This window comes from Lissotriton vulgaris, chromosome 5 (genome assembly GCF_964263255.1).
Source record: "Lissotriton vulgaris chromosome 5, aLisVul1.2, whole genome shotgun sequence".
NCBI classification, from domain to species: Eukaryota; Metazoa; Chordata; class Amphibia; order Caudata; family Salamandridae; genus Lissotriton; species Lissotriton vulgaris.
Genome location: NC_141693.1, coordinates 720,480,525 through 720,499,210, shown reverse-complemented (window position 1 = coordinate 720,499,210; position 18,686 = coordinate 720,480,525). Strand labels below are relative to the sequence as shown.

Genomic DNA, 18,686 nt, shown 5'->3' with positions numbered 1-18,686 from the left:
GGTACAGTTCTCCACAATCAGGAGGATACCGTCCACAATATACACATAGCAGGATGAACAGTGAGCCTAAAATTGAAATGACCCCCCTCCCCATCCCACAACCCATCCACCCCCCAGAACACCCCCCAACTCCCATCCCCAACTACCCACCCCTTATCCCACCCTAACCCTGTGCACGTGTTCACATTTCACCAGATATACAAATAAGGCAAAGTAGGTATCAGGTAACGACCTAGGGCCCAAGGTCCCCTTCCAGAGGCGGCACATCCTCCGTATCAGCTGGGGGTTCCAGAGTCAGTCCCCTGTAGTCCGCCCACCGCTTCCAGATCTTATAATGTTTCCGGGGGCACCCCCTGGCCTCAAATACCGGCAGCTCCAATCCCATAAGAAAGTCTAAGCCCGCCCTCCAGGCGGCAAGGGGGGGGGGGCACGGTCACTCGTCCAGGCTCTCGCCAGATCTCGCTTTGCCACAACCAAACCCAGTAACAGTAGATGGCGTTTATAGATGTTACCTCCAAAATTCTCCAGGACATGGAGGAGGGCCAGCCTGGGCGTACGGGGGAGATCCCACCCCAGCACTTCCGACAGACAATTCCACACCCCATTCCAAAACCGAGTCAGACCCACACAAGACCACACCGTATGTAACAGCGTTCCCCGTTCAGTACCACAGCGCAGGCATTCCGGAGCGGCAATAAGGCCTGCCCTCCACAGTCTCTCCCTGGTATAGTATGCCCTATGCAGGTATTTAAACTGTATAAACCTGAGTCGCACAGCAATGGCAGCCCCGCGGGGGGATTCAAGGGCCTCCCTCCAGTCATCCTCATCCAAGGGGCCAATATCCGTCTCCCAGGAGGCCTTCAGTGACAGGAGAGAAGAAGAGCAGTGAATAACCAATGTCTGATAAATTTTGGAAACTTTTTTATCTCCCAGGTCCCCCATAAAGAGCTTGGCCTCCACTGGGCTGAATTCGGGAAGCTGGTCCAGCCTTACTAGACTCGGCGCAAGTGCATGGCGAAATTGTAGATATTTGTAAAATTGGGTCTTGGGCATATCAAACTCGGAGCTGAGATCCTGAAAGGATTTGAGGGTGGTCCCCGTGAGGATATGGCCAAGGGAGGAAATCCCTATGGCGTCCCAGCCACCAAACCCCGATAGGGAGGCCAGTGCCGGAAGCCGACCGTTATTCCACAGCGGAGTTTCGGCTGTCAGCCTGCCCCACCATCCCATACGGCGCAGCGCCTGCCTCCAGATCGCAAAAACCACCTGAGTGACCCGCGGCAGTATCCTCCGCCGCCTGGCCGAGTACAATAACGTGTGTAGCGTGGCACCGCCCATCAAAAAGTGTTCCAGCGCATAAGCCGGGTCGCTGTGATCACCATACCACCACTCATTCAAAACCAGTAGGTGAGAGGCCTGGTAGTAGGACAGGAGGTCAGAGGAAGCCAGACCTCCAGAATACGTGGAGAGAAAGCAGGTTCGTAGTGCCACTCTAGAGGCACCCCCGGCCCATAGAAACTGACCAAGCGTCGAATTCACGCGACGGAACCACTGCGGGTCAACCCTATAGGGGTGGTTCTGTAATTCATAGAGGAGCCGTGGCAGGGCGACCATCTTGAAAATGGCAGATCTGCCATATATATTAAGGGGCATGCGAGTCCAGGTTTTGACGTCCGATTGGACTTTATCCCACACCGGCTGTATGTTACGCTCCCATGCGACCGTGGCAGACACCGACAGGAAGACACCCAAGTATTTTAGACCACCGACCGCCACCTGTAGAGCCGAGGCCCAGGGGTACGTCTCCGGTTCATCGCCCAGCACCCAGAGGGTCGATTTGCGTGGGTTAAGAAAGAGTCCCGAGACCTCGCCAAACACTTGCATCATGTCCAGTATGCGAGGGCCAGAACGGTGAAGGTCAGTCATAAAGAAAAGGACATCATCCGCGTACAATGCGATTCGAACTGTGAGGTCGGCCCCCCACACAAAGCCACGATACTGTGCATCAAGGCGCACCCGTGTGGCCAATGGCTCCATGGCCAGAGCTAAGAGGTAAGGGGAAAGGGGGCAACCCTGTCGGGTTCCCCTGCCAATCGGGAATCTCTCCGAGATCGCTCCTGAGATACGCACCGAGGCGGTGATGTCCGTGTACAGCAGCCGCACGTAGGAGATGAACACCGGTCCCAAGTTGAGGAGCGGCAGAAGGGCAAAGAGATAGGACCAGCTGACCGAGTCAAACGTCCTGTCAATGTCTGCCAGCAACAACGCCGCCCGATCCCCGGTCGCCCCCACAGCATCCACCGCCGCCTGTGCGCGCCTAATGTTGTGTTGCGTCGCCCGGTGCGGCATAAAGCCCGCCTGATCCGGGTGAACCAGGTCTGTAATATATGGGAGCAGACGGTTTGCCAGAGCCTTGGCTAGTAGTTTAGCCTCGAAATTGATCAGGGATATGGGACAATAGGACTCGTGTCGATCGGGGGGCCTACCCGGTTTCTGGAACACCACAATCTCGGCCTGACGCCAGTCCGACGGCAGGCTACCTCGCTCCCGCGCTAATTCCAACGCCCGCCGATAGTGTGGCCCAAGCTGCAAGTGGAACTTTCTATAGAATTCACTAGGGAACCCACTCGGTCCTGGTGCTTTGCCCACATTGAGTTGGCCTAGCGCATCCCCCAGTTCCTCCGCTGTCAAGGGGAGGTCCAGGGCGTCCCTCACCTCGTCCGAAACCGCACGAGGGGGAACCTCCGCGAGGAACCCAGCAATCGCTTCCGGCTGGAGGCACTCCCGAGGAGCATACTGCTCAGCATAATACCGCGCGAAGCTCGCCGCCAGGGTCGCAGGGTCAGTTATCGCGGCTCCCTCCCCGTCCGTCCGTGAGGCCTGGCAAGGTGATCGGTTGTAGTGTATGTTGGCAAAGTCTATGGAGCATGGTGCAGGATTTATCTCCCCATTGGTAGAACCTGCTCCGCGTGGCCAGCCACGCTTGACGAGCTTCATCTAGTAACACCGAGGCGTAGGAGTGCTGCGCCTGCAGGCGCAATCATAGCGTCAGATCGTCCCTCTCTACCCGGCATCGTCCCTCCAGCGCCTCCACCCGTTCAGCAGCAGCGACAATGGTCTCCTGCCGAGTGCGACGGGCGGCCGCACACCATGCAATGTCAATGCTTCTAATAGTAGGTTTCATGGCTTCCCACACAGTTACCGCGTCGACCCCCTCCGCCAGATTCTCCTGCCAATAATGGGCTATCGCACCGCGTATATGTTGAGTGTAGTCAGCTCGCTGCAGGTGCCACGAGGACATCCTCCACCTAAAGGGCCGTCGTGACTTGCGCAAGGCGATCTGTACTGTAACAGGGGAGTGATCAGACAGCCCCCTAGGCCGAATCGCAGCCCATTTCACCCTGTCAAGGAAGGCCCCCGGCACAAACACATAGTCCAGTCGTGAGAAGGAGCCGTGTACGGCCGATACATATGTGTACTCACGTGCCCTGGCATGCATGTGCCTCCAGGCATCCGTCCAGCCCAACCCATCAATCATTGCCTTCAGCCGCGTATGGGAGGCCGCCACTGCGAACCCCCGCGAGCTCTGCCTGTCCAAGCTTACATCCACCACATCGTTCCAGTCACCACCAATCACAGCTAGGGAGTCTGGGATCTCGGCCCAGAGGTCGAACAGTTTCTCAGCCAAGGACCACTGAAGCGGGGGGGGGAGGCATAGACACAGCCAAACACCACCGGTTCCGATCCAATCGTCTCTTTCACAAAGACATACCGCCCCTGGGGATCAAGCCAGTGACGTTCATGAGTATATGACAGCCGTCTGTGGATTAGGATAGCTACCCCCCTCGAACCCCTGGAAAACCCGGCATGGAACACCTGGAGGAAACCAAATCGCTGCAAACTGAGTGCCTTTGTACCTAACATGTGTGTTTCTTGGAGGAGCATCACATCAGCCGCGTTCCTTTTACCCCACCGCAGTACCGCCCCACGCTTGATCTTGTCCAGCAGCCCCCGAACATTCCAGCTCAATATTCGCATAGAGTCATTAGTAAGGTCCTGCCCCGAGATGTCAACCATAGTCACAATGAACAAGTCTCTGTGTCCTCCAGGGCCCGACCCAGGCCTCCCTTACCCTACCAGCCAAAACAGTAAAAAACATGTGCACCCCTTTCGGAACATCCACCCCCCACCCAGTCCCCTTCCACCAACCCTTGTCCCCCAACAACCCAGCTCCCCACCCCCCACCCCTATACCTCAGAGAACATTGAAGTACCGGTTGCGGCATGGGGAGCTTCAGGCCCAGAACAGAGCGCCTAAAACCCACCATACCAATGGATCCCAACTATTCCCCCCAACTAACAGAGCCGTTCCCTCAGGGACATCCCCCAACCGAGGGAGGAACGGGCGGCCAAGCAAAGAGTACCCCAAACCCCCCATTGTACTAAGCACCCAGAGCTCATGGAAAGCGTAGTAGTCAAATGCCACCCAGCCAAGGGCCCCATGTCCCACCATGACCCGGGTTATACTGCACCAGTTGTTGTCTGCTCCGCCACCCAGGCCTCCGATCGAGGCCCTCCGCAGGTTCCACCAACGGAGCCAGACTAAGCTATGAATCATGGAGTCATCCCATGCTCAGTTTTCTATTCCCGAATGGTCAGTGTCCGCTTGCGTCTCGTGCAGTAGTCCCTCCCTGGACAGGGAACGCCGTCGTGAGCGGGACTTCCGATGTCGTTTACCCTTGCCGGTGGAGTCGCTCCTCTCCTGCGATGATCCCCGCGATGGCCCAGAGCCCAGTCCCGGTTGGGCGTTCGGTCGGATCCTGACTGTCTCATCCGTCCACTTGAAGACGTCCTCCGGGGAGTCGAAGAAGTGAGTCTTGGAATTGAAGACCACTCGAAGGCGGGCTGGATACAACAATGAGTATTGGATCTTTAGGCCACGCAGTTTGGCCTTTGCAGCCAGAAAAGAATGGCGCTGCTGCTGCACCTGCCTGGTGTAGTCCGGGAATATCATGATCCTGTTGTTGTCGAACAGCAAGGTTTCTTTGGCCCTCGCCTCCCGGAGTATGGTGTCCCTGTCGTGGAAGTTTAGGATTTTTGCTATGACTGGCCGAGGCCGTTCCCCCACCGGTGGTTTCTGTGTCAATGCCCTATGCGCGCGCTCCACCACAAAGCAGCGCGACAGAGCGTCCGGGGGAATCCAGCATTCCAGCCACTTCGTCAGGAAGGCGTCTATGGGCCCCTTCTCGCAATCTTCCGGAAAACCTACGAATCGCAGGTTATTTCTTCGTGCTCGCCCCTCCCCGTCCTCCACACGAAGAGCCAGTCCCTTCTGGATCTTCTCCATCTCCACCACCTTCCGTTTCAAGTCGCCAACGTCTCCCTCCACTCCCGTGATCCTGGTCTCGGCTTCCGTGATGCGGGCTACAGCATTGCGGAGGTCTTGGCGTAATAACATCACGTCAGCACCCACCGCACCAATTTTGGCACCTAACATGTCTCTGGACTGCGTAATGGCCGCCATCAGAGCCGCGTTGTCTGGCCCGGTGTTCTGGCCACCCCCGGCAGACCCCGATCCCCCACTGGGACCGGTGAATTTGTCGATTGGCCCCTGCTTGGCGGAGTTCGTGCTACCCCCGCCTCTAGTCATGGTCTGGACAAGTGTAATGGGCCGCCCGGTGTCCTTGGTAGTTTCTCCTCACTCCGTCACTCAAGAACAGCCGCCACTCGGGGGGGACCCGGGGCCATGGATCCAGCAAGGCGCCTCGCCACACCCGCCTGCCGCCACCAAGCTCGGTCACCTCGCCCGTGTCCAATAGTCAATGGCCTCAAGCAACATCCAGGGCCCCAACAGCAAATGAGGTGGTGGGCCCGGCTCCTCACCCTCGCGGGCCTCCACCGGTGTCTCGTGACCAAGGAGCACTCCGCCGTCGTGGGTGGTGGGCACAGCGAAACGCCGGGACTGGGGCGGCCAGGCGATGTTGTCCCTCTGGGCCTCCTCGGCCACTAAAGCAAGGATCAGTGCCGGGGGGGGAAGGGTAGACGCCGAAGCTCCACCGGCCGTTCCGCCAGCAAGGCGGGAAGACGAGGCGGCGGCTCCAACAATGGCGTGGGCAAATCTCCGGGCCGACCACCCCCACGGGTTACAGCATGGGATCCACAGCATCAGGTCGTGCCCCCTCCCGGCCGGCACACTGGCGCCTGTCCGGCCGCCGCTCCGTCACCGGCAGCTCAGGGGGACCCGACCAGTCCCGGGGTCTACGGAGCCCTCCGCCGGCGCCCCCTCCTCACCGCCTCCAATATTGTCCACTAGCCGGTCCGCAGCAGGAGATTCCGCCGTCCGTGCTCCGGCCGCTAGGCCCCTGCCTCCCCGAGGCCCAGGAACCCGCCAGCGATCCAGCCCCAGGGACCAGCGCCAGCAGATGGGGTGCAGCAAAAATCGAGGCCCCGGCGTCCCACGAGGCAGGTAGGCCCGGCGGGCTCCGCTGCGGGCAGTGTCTGCAGCCGGCGGCCGGGGGCCCCAAAAGTACCACCGGAGGGTGACTGCAGTCTCCTGCAGCCGCCGCAGTTGTTGTGAAGGGTGGTTGCGGGTTTGGGGAAGGATAATTCAGCAGGATAAGTTGCGGGCCGGCGGGAGCTATAAGGAGCCACGTCCGCCATCATCGCCCTCGAAGCCACGCCCCCTGCAATCTGTTATTCTGACTAAAAATAAACACACACTTGTGTTTACACACTGGGACACTCTAGTTTCTCCTGACCCTCCAAACTGACACCACAGGCTGATCACTCAGCTTGGGTAAGGTGGTGTAACCACCCCTTACTTAGATATAGTATACCCATATCTACCTTGTATATAGACACATATGCACCTATAAGTCACTCCTATGGTAGGCCTCAACAATCCTGGAGGCAGAGTGCTTGGTTTTATGTGAGAGGGTACCCTAGCATGACCTGAGCCCCTCTGCAGCTTTCGGAACCATCTCCTTATAGCTGTTCTAAGATATAGCCATACTCTTAATTGCATTATAATCCTCGCGGTTAATGCTAACTTTAGTTTGGCTTTATGAAAACATGTTGTGTAAGGTGTCAAACACTTTGGAATACTACCCCCCTGCCAATTCTGGTGGCGGGGGTAGAATTCCACCCTTCTAGAGGGAAAAGACATGTATGTTACTGCTTTACCCGGTTAAAGTTAAACAGAGCCTCAGCATCACAAAATGGATGCTGCTGCCACAGACACGAGTCTGACCACCTGGTGCTGGGGGAAACTCCAGCAAGAGCAGACTGGACAATAGGTTTCCTGTCCAGGGAGGTGCCAGCACCTTGTGTATTGGGGCAGGGAGGCCTGCATTCAGTGAATGCATCTAGACACTGCCTGGGGCACACAAGGTGCTCCATGCATAGCCCAGTTCAAACCAGTTGCTGGGGCACCCCAGCCCCAGCTCTGGGGCGAAACTGGACAAAGGGAAAGGGGTGGAACCACCCCCTTCGCAGGTCCACCCCTAGGAGGGACCTAGTCAGGTAATCCAGCCCCCATCCTTAGTATAAGTATAGGAGCTGTCTCCCAAGGACTTTAGATTATCCTGGAAAGAAACTTTGATACAGAACTCTTGGACCTTCGACATTCTATTCTGACTAAAAGACGGAAGACATCTCCCTTGTGGTCAAGGAGTGACCACCCTGTGGGAACAGGCACCACCAGTAACTTGCCGGTCTGCTTTGTCGATGCTCCCGCCGGAAACCGAAGACTCAGCGACACAGGAACTGGACTCTCAGACTTCTGAAACTCCGACCCACATCCACAGGAAAGCTGAGACCCGTGGCGGACACGAGAGATGTGGGACCGGACACCCTGGATATCCTGCGTTTTGCTAACAGCTCGACTACCGAGGTACCCTCGTAGTTGTGCATTGGGGTACGAGAAGCCCCAGACCCAAGCGCCATTTGCACCGAAGATCAGCCCTCCATACTCCACGAGTGCAAGTGGGACCCGCTCTTGCATTTCAGCTCGACGCGTCTTCCTGGTTCCTTGCCAGTTGGCTAGTGAGCCCCCTGAAAACTTTTCTTTTGAACCAAACTGCTTTCCTCGTTGCTTCAGGCTTGCTCCAGCTTCCCTTCAAAGGAGTAGCGCCACAGACCTTGCTGGTCTGCAACAGAGGCAATCTCTACATCCTGCATGGGTTGCAGCTTCCAAAGCTTGTTGAGTCAAATCCGAATACCAACACCGCAGTTAACTAGATCCGTCGTGGGACACCTCGAGTCCAGCGCCTGGTCATCGTCGATGCCTCCTGGACCTCGTGGCTGAAGAGACAACTCACCTTCTTCACCGTCAAGTACGCAACATTGCCTGGTTCCTCCCTGGTAACTGGCTAGTGACCCAGACTTTGTCTCCTCTGCTTTCAGGTTCTTCACATCACCGATCCACTCTTGGATCCACCCGGACACTTTTCCTCTGGTCGCCTGCAGCACTTCTTTGCAGATCTCCATAGAAAACAACCACGAAACCCGACACAAATAGACATCTATGCACCCGACTTTCCTGGGTGAGGTAACACGAGTACTCCGAGTCCCATGGGTCTCAACTCTCGAAGTGTCCTAGTTTAAAAGGGTTCCATCCTAGTCCATCCGGAAGTGTCCTTAAACAGTAACTTTGTAACTTCTTTGTTTCCCATTATAAGTCAATTGTAACTTGCGACTGTCTTTAGACACTGCACGCGTCTCCCGTGGGCCTCCAACTCCCTAACCTTTGGTTGTTTAGTGTAGCCCCAGCGATTCTACAGGCCCTAGGCCTGCTGTCTAACTCTCACAAGGTTCTTATACCACTTCCTTAGTATATGGTTTGTGAGGCCCCTAGGGCATAACTGTATTTGTGCAACTTATCATATGCTAATTGAGTAAATTGTGATGTACTTTGACCTCTGACCTCATAAAGAGTGCAGAGACGTTGTGTTTAGAATAAATATATATATATATATATATATATATATATATATATATATATATATATATATATATATATATATATGATATATACCTTGTGTGGTGTCATTTCATTTGGTATTCAAGGGATTATAATTGATAAAACAGCTTGCTTCACATGCTCTCTGAAGTCTTAGCATAAGACTGCTGGTCCATGCTACCACGAGGATAGCTTGTCTATAAGGTTGACTTTACAACCACCATCAATGAGGGTCGATTAGACTGGTGCAAGGTGCTCACTAGAATAGTGGACATCATATGCCAGGCTAACTTCTCACACTCACGACCCACGATTGGTTTAATGACGGCTGGTCCGACCCGGCGTATCGCTTGGAGCTTCACATCTTGGGCTTCTCCTCTATCCAGGGGATGCTTTATGGGGCTACGGTTCCTCAAGCTCTTCCTGAGGTCACACGCGGAGCATTCTTGGCTTGGCATGCATCATTACGACATACTCAATGGGCGGGCAGTCTGACTCGCTAAACTCCCTTGGTGTGTGGCACCAGCCTTTGCGAAGTTGCCTCCCTGTCATGGTTCCGGCAATGGGATCTCATCGGGGTAACCTTGTTGGTGACGTCTGGAGCGGTGCCCATATCCGATCCTTCCAAGACTTATAGGCTAGGCACTCCCTCCATCCCCCTCAATTCTTTCGCTACTTACATCTGCGACACGCCCTTCACTCCCACATTCCAGATGGCATGACCCTGCCCGAATATAGCCCGCCAAAGGCGCAAGTCCTTACCGGTGATCTGGGCAAGGGTGGAGTCTCTCGGATCTACCGCTCACTCACCAACAATACCCCCAACTCCCTTTCCCTGCTCTGAGAAAAGTGGGAGGGCTGGCTTAGGGCTCTGGAGGATGAGGATTGGAGGGACGCCCTGATAGCCCCTAGGACGACTGCGGTATCAGCAAGACTGCGCCTGGTCCAAGTCTATTTTTTGCACGCCGCCTCTACACCCCTGCGTCTCCACCGCGCTGGGGTTCGGCCCGATGCTAACTGCCCCCGCTGCTCCCACCCCCACGCTGACTTTTATCATATGGTGTGGCTATGCACTTGCGATTCAGGGGTATTCGGAATCGTTAACCCAAGACCTGACAGTGTTCCTGGGCTGGGAGGTGCCCCTTGATCCCATACGTGTTTTGCTGGGCGTCACCGACAGACTGGATGGCTCCAGGGTTGAGAAGCTCTTTCTCAATACTGCGTTGGTGGTTGCCAAGAGGGACATAGCTGCTCACTGGCTGGACACTGCCCCTCCCACCGGAAGGCGCTGGCGCCAGGGGGTGGATTGGTGTGCTGCGCAGGAGCGGCCTTTATACTTAGCCAGGGGTTGCCCCGAGAAATTCCATTGCATGTGGGGGAAATGGGTTGGGATACTCGACGAATGAGATGATGTGGTTCGCTCTCCAGGTGCAAATGGATATGTTATTCTTGATTTCTTTATGTGATCTTGATATCATTGCGATGTGTTTTTCCCCTATTCTGCTAATGTAGTATGTGGCTCTGAATGGTGCTGTTTGTTGTCAAATTCAAAACTCAATAAAATTGATTGTCAAAAAAAAAGTATAATTATTAAAAATACCAAGTACAAACTGTGTGGCATGCATGTTTATGAGATCTTATCATCCTTTACAGGCACAGCGTACTAAATTGTACCAACTCTGCTGGTCCAACAGTGTGCTCGACGTCAACAATCACGCCAGGCTCTGTCTCTTTGTTCTTCCACTTCCCCCTTCCCCCTTGCTGGTGCGCTGCCTAGAAGATTATAGTTTTCGGGTGGCGGACTGGTAGGTGGGCGTTGGGACCATCTTTGGCTCCTGTGGTTCAGTTCTTGGCTCATGACACCCACGTAAACCTAGATCTAGGCCATCTCTCAACTTAGTCTCCGTCGACGAGGCTCTCCTCGTCGCGATGTGAATGATCGTAGACGAGGTCGTCGACGGGATAGCCGTCGACGGTGCCGTCGAGGGTGTCGTTGACGAGGTCGTCGTCGTCGATTGTCTCGTCGACGGAGACGTAGCCTGTCCTGCCGACAGGGTCGTCGACGATGTAGATTTGGTACCTGTCGACGTTGCCATCGTCGTCGAAACGGTCGTCGTCGCCGATGTGGTCGTCGACGGTGTCATCGACGTTTTGACAGAAGCTACAGATAGAGACACCACAGCGCTGGATGATGGGGCAGAAGACACCCCCCTATGGTCTGATGATTTCTTCAGAAGAGTTTGGGGAAGAGAAGAGGTCTCTTTTCCCTTGGTTTTCAGCTTTTTAGGATCCACAGATTCTTCTGAAGTGGAAGATTTCCTCTTTTTGGAAGTCTGGCTAGTGGATTCCTCCTCTTATTTAGAATCTGAGGTGGCCTTCTTCTTCTGAAGCAACAAGAGAAGACGTGCCTCACGATCCCTTAATGTTTTAGCAGAAAAAGTTCTGCAGTGTTTGCAGTCCTTTGCTACATGTTTGGGGTGAAGGCAATATAAGCAGTCCTTGTGTGGATCTTCTGAAAAGAGCCTAGCTTTTCCAAAGGATTTGCAAGGCCTGAATAGCCTCTTTTTAGAGCTTTCAGCCATTATAAGGTAGAAGATGAATCACAATACTTTAATCCAGAATAGAATTCAGCAGTTGGAAAGGTCAAAAGTTCACACAGGAACAAACTGAGCAGAGCTCAGGGAGACTACTTTCTCACACGAAGGCGGTTGGAAATCTGAGGTAGGAGAGTTCTGCTGGGGAGTGTGATGTCAGGGCTGGCTGCTGATTGGCTGAGTTTTGGACCAAACATTAAGGAGGTCTGGTTACCAAATATTTAATTCACTATGGGGTTTTCTATGCAGTTTTTCATCTCTATGGCACTGCTTGGATCATTCTGTTACCGTGAGACTCCCACCATAACGACGGGGAAGATACAAGCATGTGAATCTATGAAAGATTCAATACAGGAGAAACCACTCAATACTCACCTATTATATGGCATGGAAACTCTAATGACCAAAAAACATGTGGCACCTAAAAAATAATGAATGAAAATGCTACATGGTACCATACGACAAGCTCAACTGCAAAATATGGTAACCGCCTCTAATCACCTACTTTAATGCACTGCTCATGACTCCCAACCACATGAGTTCCCGTGTGCTTCAACTCTTCAATGTTAATAACGATTGTTCTGAAAAAGTTAACACGAAGCCGAGCATAAGCCGCTTTCATACTTGTGTTTTCACTCACAGTGTTCAAAAACTCCCAAATAGAACAAATGTACATACCTACTACGTGAACCCCACCCCTTCCTCACTACTGGCTCCTCGTCAACATCTTCAGCCGCATGAGTGCGCGCTCTAATTACCGACGCCTAGAGTCACATAACTTAACCACGCAAGATGCTTCCGCGTTATTCACAGACTCGTCACTAAGCTAGAGAGGGGACTCAAAAACAACCCTGCATGTCTATTGTATGCCTCTTCCAGCCTACTCAATACGCTCTTGCAGTACGCCATGCACAGTATATTCTGTGTTCTTGAATAATTGAGCTTTATTACCAAATGGACTTAATAGTTACGTAGCAATACGCGTTCTAGTGCCTCATACCAAAATCCAGCCACACTAGCTTCTAAGGGGCGATAACGAATGAATAATGAAAAATATTGAAAACTAATACAAATTATAATGAAAAGTACAGTGTTTAACATCTACTCCAAACAAAGCATGTACTTATAATGACCCTGTCTGAAACTACCATCCCTACCTCAATTCTGTGTGTTGTGCACCATGCTGTAAAATGAAGCACCTTGTTGAGCTCATAGTTCAATTCACAGGAAAAACAACATTTTTCAAAATATATATAAAACAGTTACAGTATTTTCAGTTACTGCTAATATACAATTGTCATAAAGAACAAAGAATCTCAATTTTGTCATTCAGCCCACAGGGCACAGGTGTATTTAAATATCGTATCCAAAAGGTTTCTCTTTGTGATAAGTGTCGGATGACATCGACATGTTCAGACTCCAACACCTTTTCCAGAATTGTAAAGCATAATTGTGGTATGGTGCGTTGCATTTCGCCCCAATGTCCAGCTAAACATGATTTAGTGTTTGCAGTTCTAATCATGCTTTTGTGCTCCGTCATCCGGATTTTTACTTTTCTGGTCGTACGCCCTACGTATACCAATCCGCAGGGGCATTCAATGGCATCGACTACCATACTCGAGTTGCAGTCAGCTGTGTGTCTTAATTTAATGCTTTTTACGGTGTGAGGATGTTTGAAGCTGTTCCCAACTATGACATTTCCACAATGCCCACAATTGTGGCATTTCATCATGCCTTTATTGCCTTTTTCTAAGTGGATGACATGTTCTTTCTTTAAAATTTCCTTAAAGTTCTTAGATCTGGTATGTGCAAAAATGGGTCTACCCAAGAATATCTGCTTAAAATCTGCTTCTTGTTCTATAATCTCCCACCGTTTTAAGACATTTCTTAATGGCTGAGGCTGCTCTTGAGTACTTCAGCACAAACACTTCCCTCCTTAATGGAGGTATTATAGTTTTTTTTAACAAATCTGTACGCTGTAACTGGCATGCTTTTTGCTTAGCAGCTTTAAGTACTGCATTGGGGTATCCTCTTTGTTTGTAATCCTGAGACAACGTCTTTATTTCTCTCATGCACTGGTCCTCTTCTGAGCAAATTCTACGTGCTCTAATGAACTGCGAAAGTGGTAAATGGTTTTTCAATGTGAGTGCATGAAAATTGTTGCAATGTAATGCATTGTTCCCGTCTGTGGGCTTCTTACAACCTGGTAATCAATGTATCTCCTTTCCTTTCAATCAGTATATCCAAATAGTTAATTTCAGCTTTACTAATTGAGTAAGTGACTTTAATCTGATTGTGACATTGATTCAATGTACTCAACAAATTCTGTAGTTCTTCTTGTTGGCCCCTCCAAGCTATTAAAATATCATCTATGTACCTGAGGTACAACAAAAGATGATCTGTCCATTCTGCTTTGTGAAGAATATGCATATCTTCAAATCTGGCCATGAAGATATTAGCGTATGTCGGCGCCTCCTAAAACCCCTGGAGGTACCAGTCTTTTGAAGATAAAATCTATTCTGCCAACAAAAATAACCATAATACAAACAAAGGTGCAGAAGTTCCAACAAAAGTATATTCAGACTTTCATCATAATCGTGATTGAGCAATATCCATTCTACAGCTTCCATCCCCTCATCATGGTGAATGAAAGTGTATAGTGCAGGGGACATCAATAGTACACAACCAAAATTCTTCACCAGGTGATATCACAATATTCTCAAGATTTTCTAGGCAGTCTGTAGTGTCTTGTACTTATGTAGACCACTGCTGTACCAATGGCTGTAGGAACTGATCTAAAAACTTCCCTAAAGGTTCATGTAAGGACCCACAACCAGCCACAATAGGGTGGAATGGTGGGTCCACTGGGTTTTTGCGCATCTTTGGCAACATGTATATATTAGGTCTTCTCAGATGTTCTACTGTAAGGAATTTAAAGGTCTGGTCGTCTATCCAACCTAGATCCTTAGCCTTCAGGGCATGTGAAAAGTGTGTCCCTCATAAAACAGTTTCTGTTTTCTTTTGGTCTAGTACAGTACCCGACAGGAGCTAATCGGGATTGGGGACAGCACCTGATTATTTGGATTACTTTTTGATGAACTTATTCTAAATCTGGAGTGCAGGTTATTACCTTTGCTTTATTTACAAACTTAGGAAGTAGCAAGGCAGAGTACCTAATTTGTTTTCATGGAAGAACTGTTGAGTCTGGAGGAGTGGTGTACCTAGCTGTGCTGGCTATTCAATGACTAAGGTCCGAAAAAATGCATTACAGTACTGCAGTAATACGGGACTGGGGTACACCTCTCTTTTTTCTTTCACTAATCGCGGATCTGTTTTATAGTGTAAAGTGTGCCTGCATTACTAACGGGAAATACTAAAAGCAGTTCTAAAGATATTAAATTGGTAGCTCAATCCAGAACAACAAAATCTAGATGATTCATGAGCATCACAAACATGAGGTGCTACATAGAACAGATCGTGTGTGGATCCAGTCAAGAGGTCATGTAACAAACCCTGATGTGGTGACGACTGGGTCTCACGTAGGGTGGAAAAGTGGGCACATTTGCAAAGCCTATAATTTGAAATGACAGGCTGACTTATTAATGTTTTGGTTGCAACCTGAACTTTATGGTGGTGGGTGAAGCCCCCTCACAATACCTTGCAGATGTCGTTATCATGCTTTGTAAAGCCATTAGACCTCCATGCAGGTAAGTTAACTAGTGTCATACATGTCAATATTTACAAACATGTTCAGCACCTATTCTATGCTTTTGTGCACTTCTAAACCTATACGTGAAAGAACAAGATGTAAGTGTGGCAGAAAGGGATAAAAAGTGCACAGGATGCCTGTTTCTCAGGAGCTCAGATAGAACGGGGAAACCTTACTAGGAAACTTGTCTTCCACTCAACGAACACTGACAAACAAACTCACAAAAATTTACTAATAAACTAACCTTATGCCGTAGATTCTTAACAAAGTGGAGAAGGTGTAGGTCTACAGAAGGCCGAATTTTGGCAGGGAAATTATGAAAATGAATTAAACTTTCTTGTTATCAGCAAGGTACAGTCCTGAACATGCTTTATGTATCTTTGTATATCTGCCTAGTGAAGAGGCATGCCTCTGCAGCTTTTTTACGGCACCTAGTCCAAAACCTGTTGCGAAGACCGAAATTAAACTAGTTTGCTGGTGGGTTGGGAGGCTACAAGCAGACACTCAAACCCTCAGTGAATTTGAACTATGATGTATATAATTGTGTATTGCATTCTGTGAAGGACGTTAACGAAAAGAATGTACCAAAAACTCTTAAAGAAGGATCTTGAAGGTATGTACCCCCTGTATCAATACCACTTAAGACAAAGGTTAAGCTCCTCATTGCTGTCAAAACTATTGAGCCAAGGACCCGAGTCATACAGGGGAGCCCATCAATGCTAGGACACAAGACAGAACAGTGCATTTAACTTGCCTCAATGTAAGTATTTCTAAAGCACCATCCTAGCTGGCTAGCAGTGCAGCACCGTACAGAGTACTAAAGAGGTGAACTTTCATTTTCCTCCTGACCTGTAGCAGGGTTGGACTTATGGGCTCGTTCTTCAGAAGATTCTGATTTTGCAAACGCCTCTGCTGCTTATCATGAGGAACAACTCTACCCAGATTTTAAGACTATTTGCAGTCTGAACAAACAATGGGCCAAGTATAGTCATTTGCTAGAAGGCAATGGGGCGTATATTGTTTAACAACCTGGCAGTATGTCTTGCTCTGTGATCCATTTACAGTCTCTAATAGACATGTTGTGTTTCTATTACTAAAACTACTTAAAATGACATATGCTGCCATCACATTTTGTTGGTCTGGTAGTCCCGGTGCACTGCTTCAAGTCACTCAAACTGAGTGTACTAAGCTAAACAGTAAATTCAGTGACATTTCAGAAACATTTTAAGCATAATTTCAATATTCAAAAGAAACATATCAAACAATAAACAACGTATAGTCCTTGAAGCTTTGCGTGGAGTTTCTTTATATCCAGGGCACACCTATTTGGATGGCTTCATTTAGTTTACTATAGGACTATGCATTTAGTGTTACCATGCCTGCTGCCTTTGTAAATAGCTTCATGATATGTTTATACTATTTCTCTTAGATTCCCCTGACGAAGGGCGAGCTTTATTTGCCCGAAATGCATTGGGATATTTAATTTGAAACCCCCCACGAACTTGTTTGGACCCTACTTTTGAATTTCAACACTCAATTTTGAACTTTATGAATGGATATAAAGAAACTTCATGCAAAGCTTCAAGGACTATACGTTGTTTATTGTTTGATATATTTCTTTTGAATATTGAAATGATGCTTAAAATGTTTCTGAAATGTCACTGAATTTACTGTTTAGCTTAGTACACTCAGTTTGAGTGACTTGAAGCAGTGCACCGGGACTACCAGATCCCCATCTGGTATTCCTTTGCTTTGAATTCCCATAGGCCTGCAGAGCCTATTTTCCCGCTGCGCGTATTGTTAATTTTTCAACAAATCTAGTTTAATTGACTACTCTTAAGAATTTTGAATTCTGAGTGCAAGACGGTTGCCATACCTCTCTTTTATTCTCCATCACATTTTGTGGGCCAGCAAACTGCAGTGTGGCTGTGCTGTCCTCTCATGCTCAAGGAGATTCCCAGTGGACTTTTTAAAGTTTATTGGAAGTGGAGAAAGTGGTGAATTGGGTGAGGAAGTGGAGCATACTAATGTAGGAACTCATTCAATGCCACAATGCTTGTGTCAGCTACTGGAACAAATGAATAACGTTTCAAAGTATGCCAAACTAGGACTTTTCGTAAATGGGAAAAAAGTATAATTTAACCATCAGAGAAATTGATTAAGATACACACGTTTGTCTTTGCTATTTTTCAAAGGCAAAAAGCAAATATTGGTCTGCTGTTAGTTAACAATCAGTCAGGTGATGCACAAACTCTGAACTTTAATTATTAGTACAGCCCTCTAATATTGTTGCAAGCACACCCTATGTTTTGATAAAATTAAATACGAGAAAATATTGTATCTTATTTGTAGTGTGCCTAATATGATTGTTCCATCATCCTTACGGGTATCAATTCCACCCCTCCGAGCTTTAAAATCTGCAAATAAATTGTGAACACAATCGGATGTTGGCTTCTCTTCATCTGAACTTCAACATATGTATTTTGTACACAAGATTAAGTAAAGGTCAGTGGAACTATCTTGCCGACTTCCATCTGCCTATGTAATCTGACTGTGTCAGGACGTTAGCCTTCCATAACCTTTGTAAGATTATACCCAACAGGTGGCATGCTTTACTAAAGTAAATATAGAACTCACTGTGGATGCATCTTGTAAAGAGATCCGTCTATGCCAACTGTGGTACGCAGTCTGGCTACTCCTTTATTGTCACGCAGACGAGTCAGTATAGCCCCCAAAGCAGAAGCAATCAGGTTAGCAGAACGAAATGAAACGATTGTACACACATGCTGCACGGCAATGCAATCTTCATGGGATGGTTCCACCCCTAGGCGAGTCAAGATATCTTTGGCTTTAGTCAATCCTTCTTTACTTCTATAAAGAAGAAAAGTACAGACATACTTGGGGTTAGAAAACATTTCTTAAACATGAAAAGGAAAATGGTGCAATTCTAAATATATTTAAAATCTACTTTAACATTATGGTACGTTTCTTTAGTATTCCTTTCTTGCTTAGAACTCAGTCCAGAAAGCCAGATAGGAGCAGCTTCATTGACGCCATATTTTTTTACCAAATTGAACCCAACATTTGTACTAATGACTCTTGCGATGAAACATCGAAAACACCAATTTGCACAAACACTTTTTCACCGACTTTCCATCATAAAATCACATTTGTGCAAATCTGTATAGCGTGAATTTGCCTCGAGGGTGTTGGAGTGATTTAATAAAGATAATCCTGCGAGTTTACATGGTGGGAGGGTGGGGACTCGCATGGCAGGGCGGCAGGGAGGGGGGAGTGGGGTTTCTGGATTGTTATGTTCATGGGGTTCTGGGGAATTTGGGGAGGAGGGGAAGTTTTTTTGAGGCCATCATATTCACCATTCACTGGGGATTGCTCTGGGGGTCACATCAGGGACAATGGTCTCT

The 18,686-nt window shown here is 49.2% G+C and overlaps 1 protein-coding gene across 1 annotated transcript in view; it reads right to left on the bottom strand.

Moving 5' to 3' along the window:
• LOC147711436 (hexokinase-1-like) overlaps window positions 1–18,686 on the bottom strand; it is a 2,269,016-nt gene that overhangs the window by 978,427 nt on the left and 1,271,903 nt on the right. Inside the window, exon 9 of the mRNA XM_086919487.1 lies at window positions 17,899–18,132. Coding sequence (XP_086775613.1) covers window positions 17,899–18,132 — 234 coding nt within the window. The remainder of the gene's footprint in view (window positions 1–17,898; window positions 18,133–18,686) is intronic.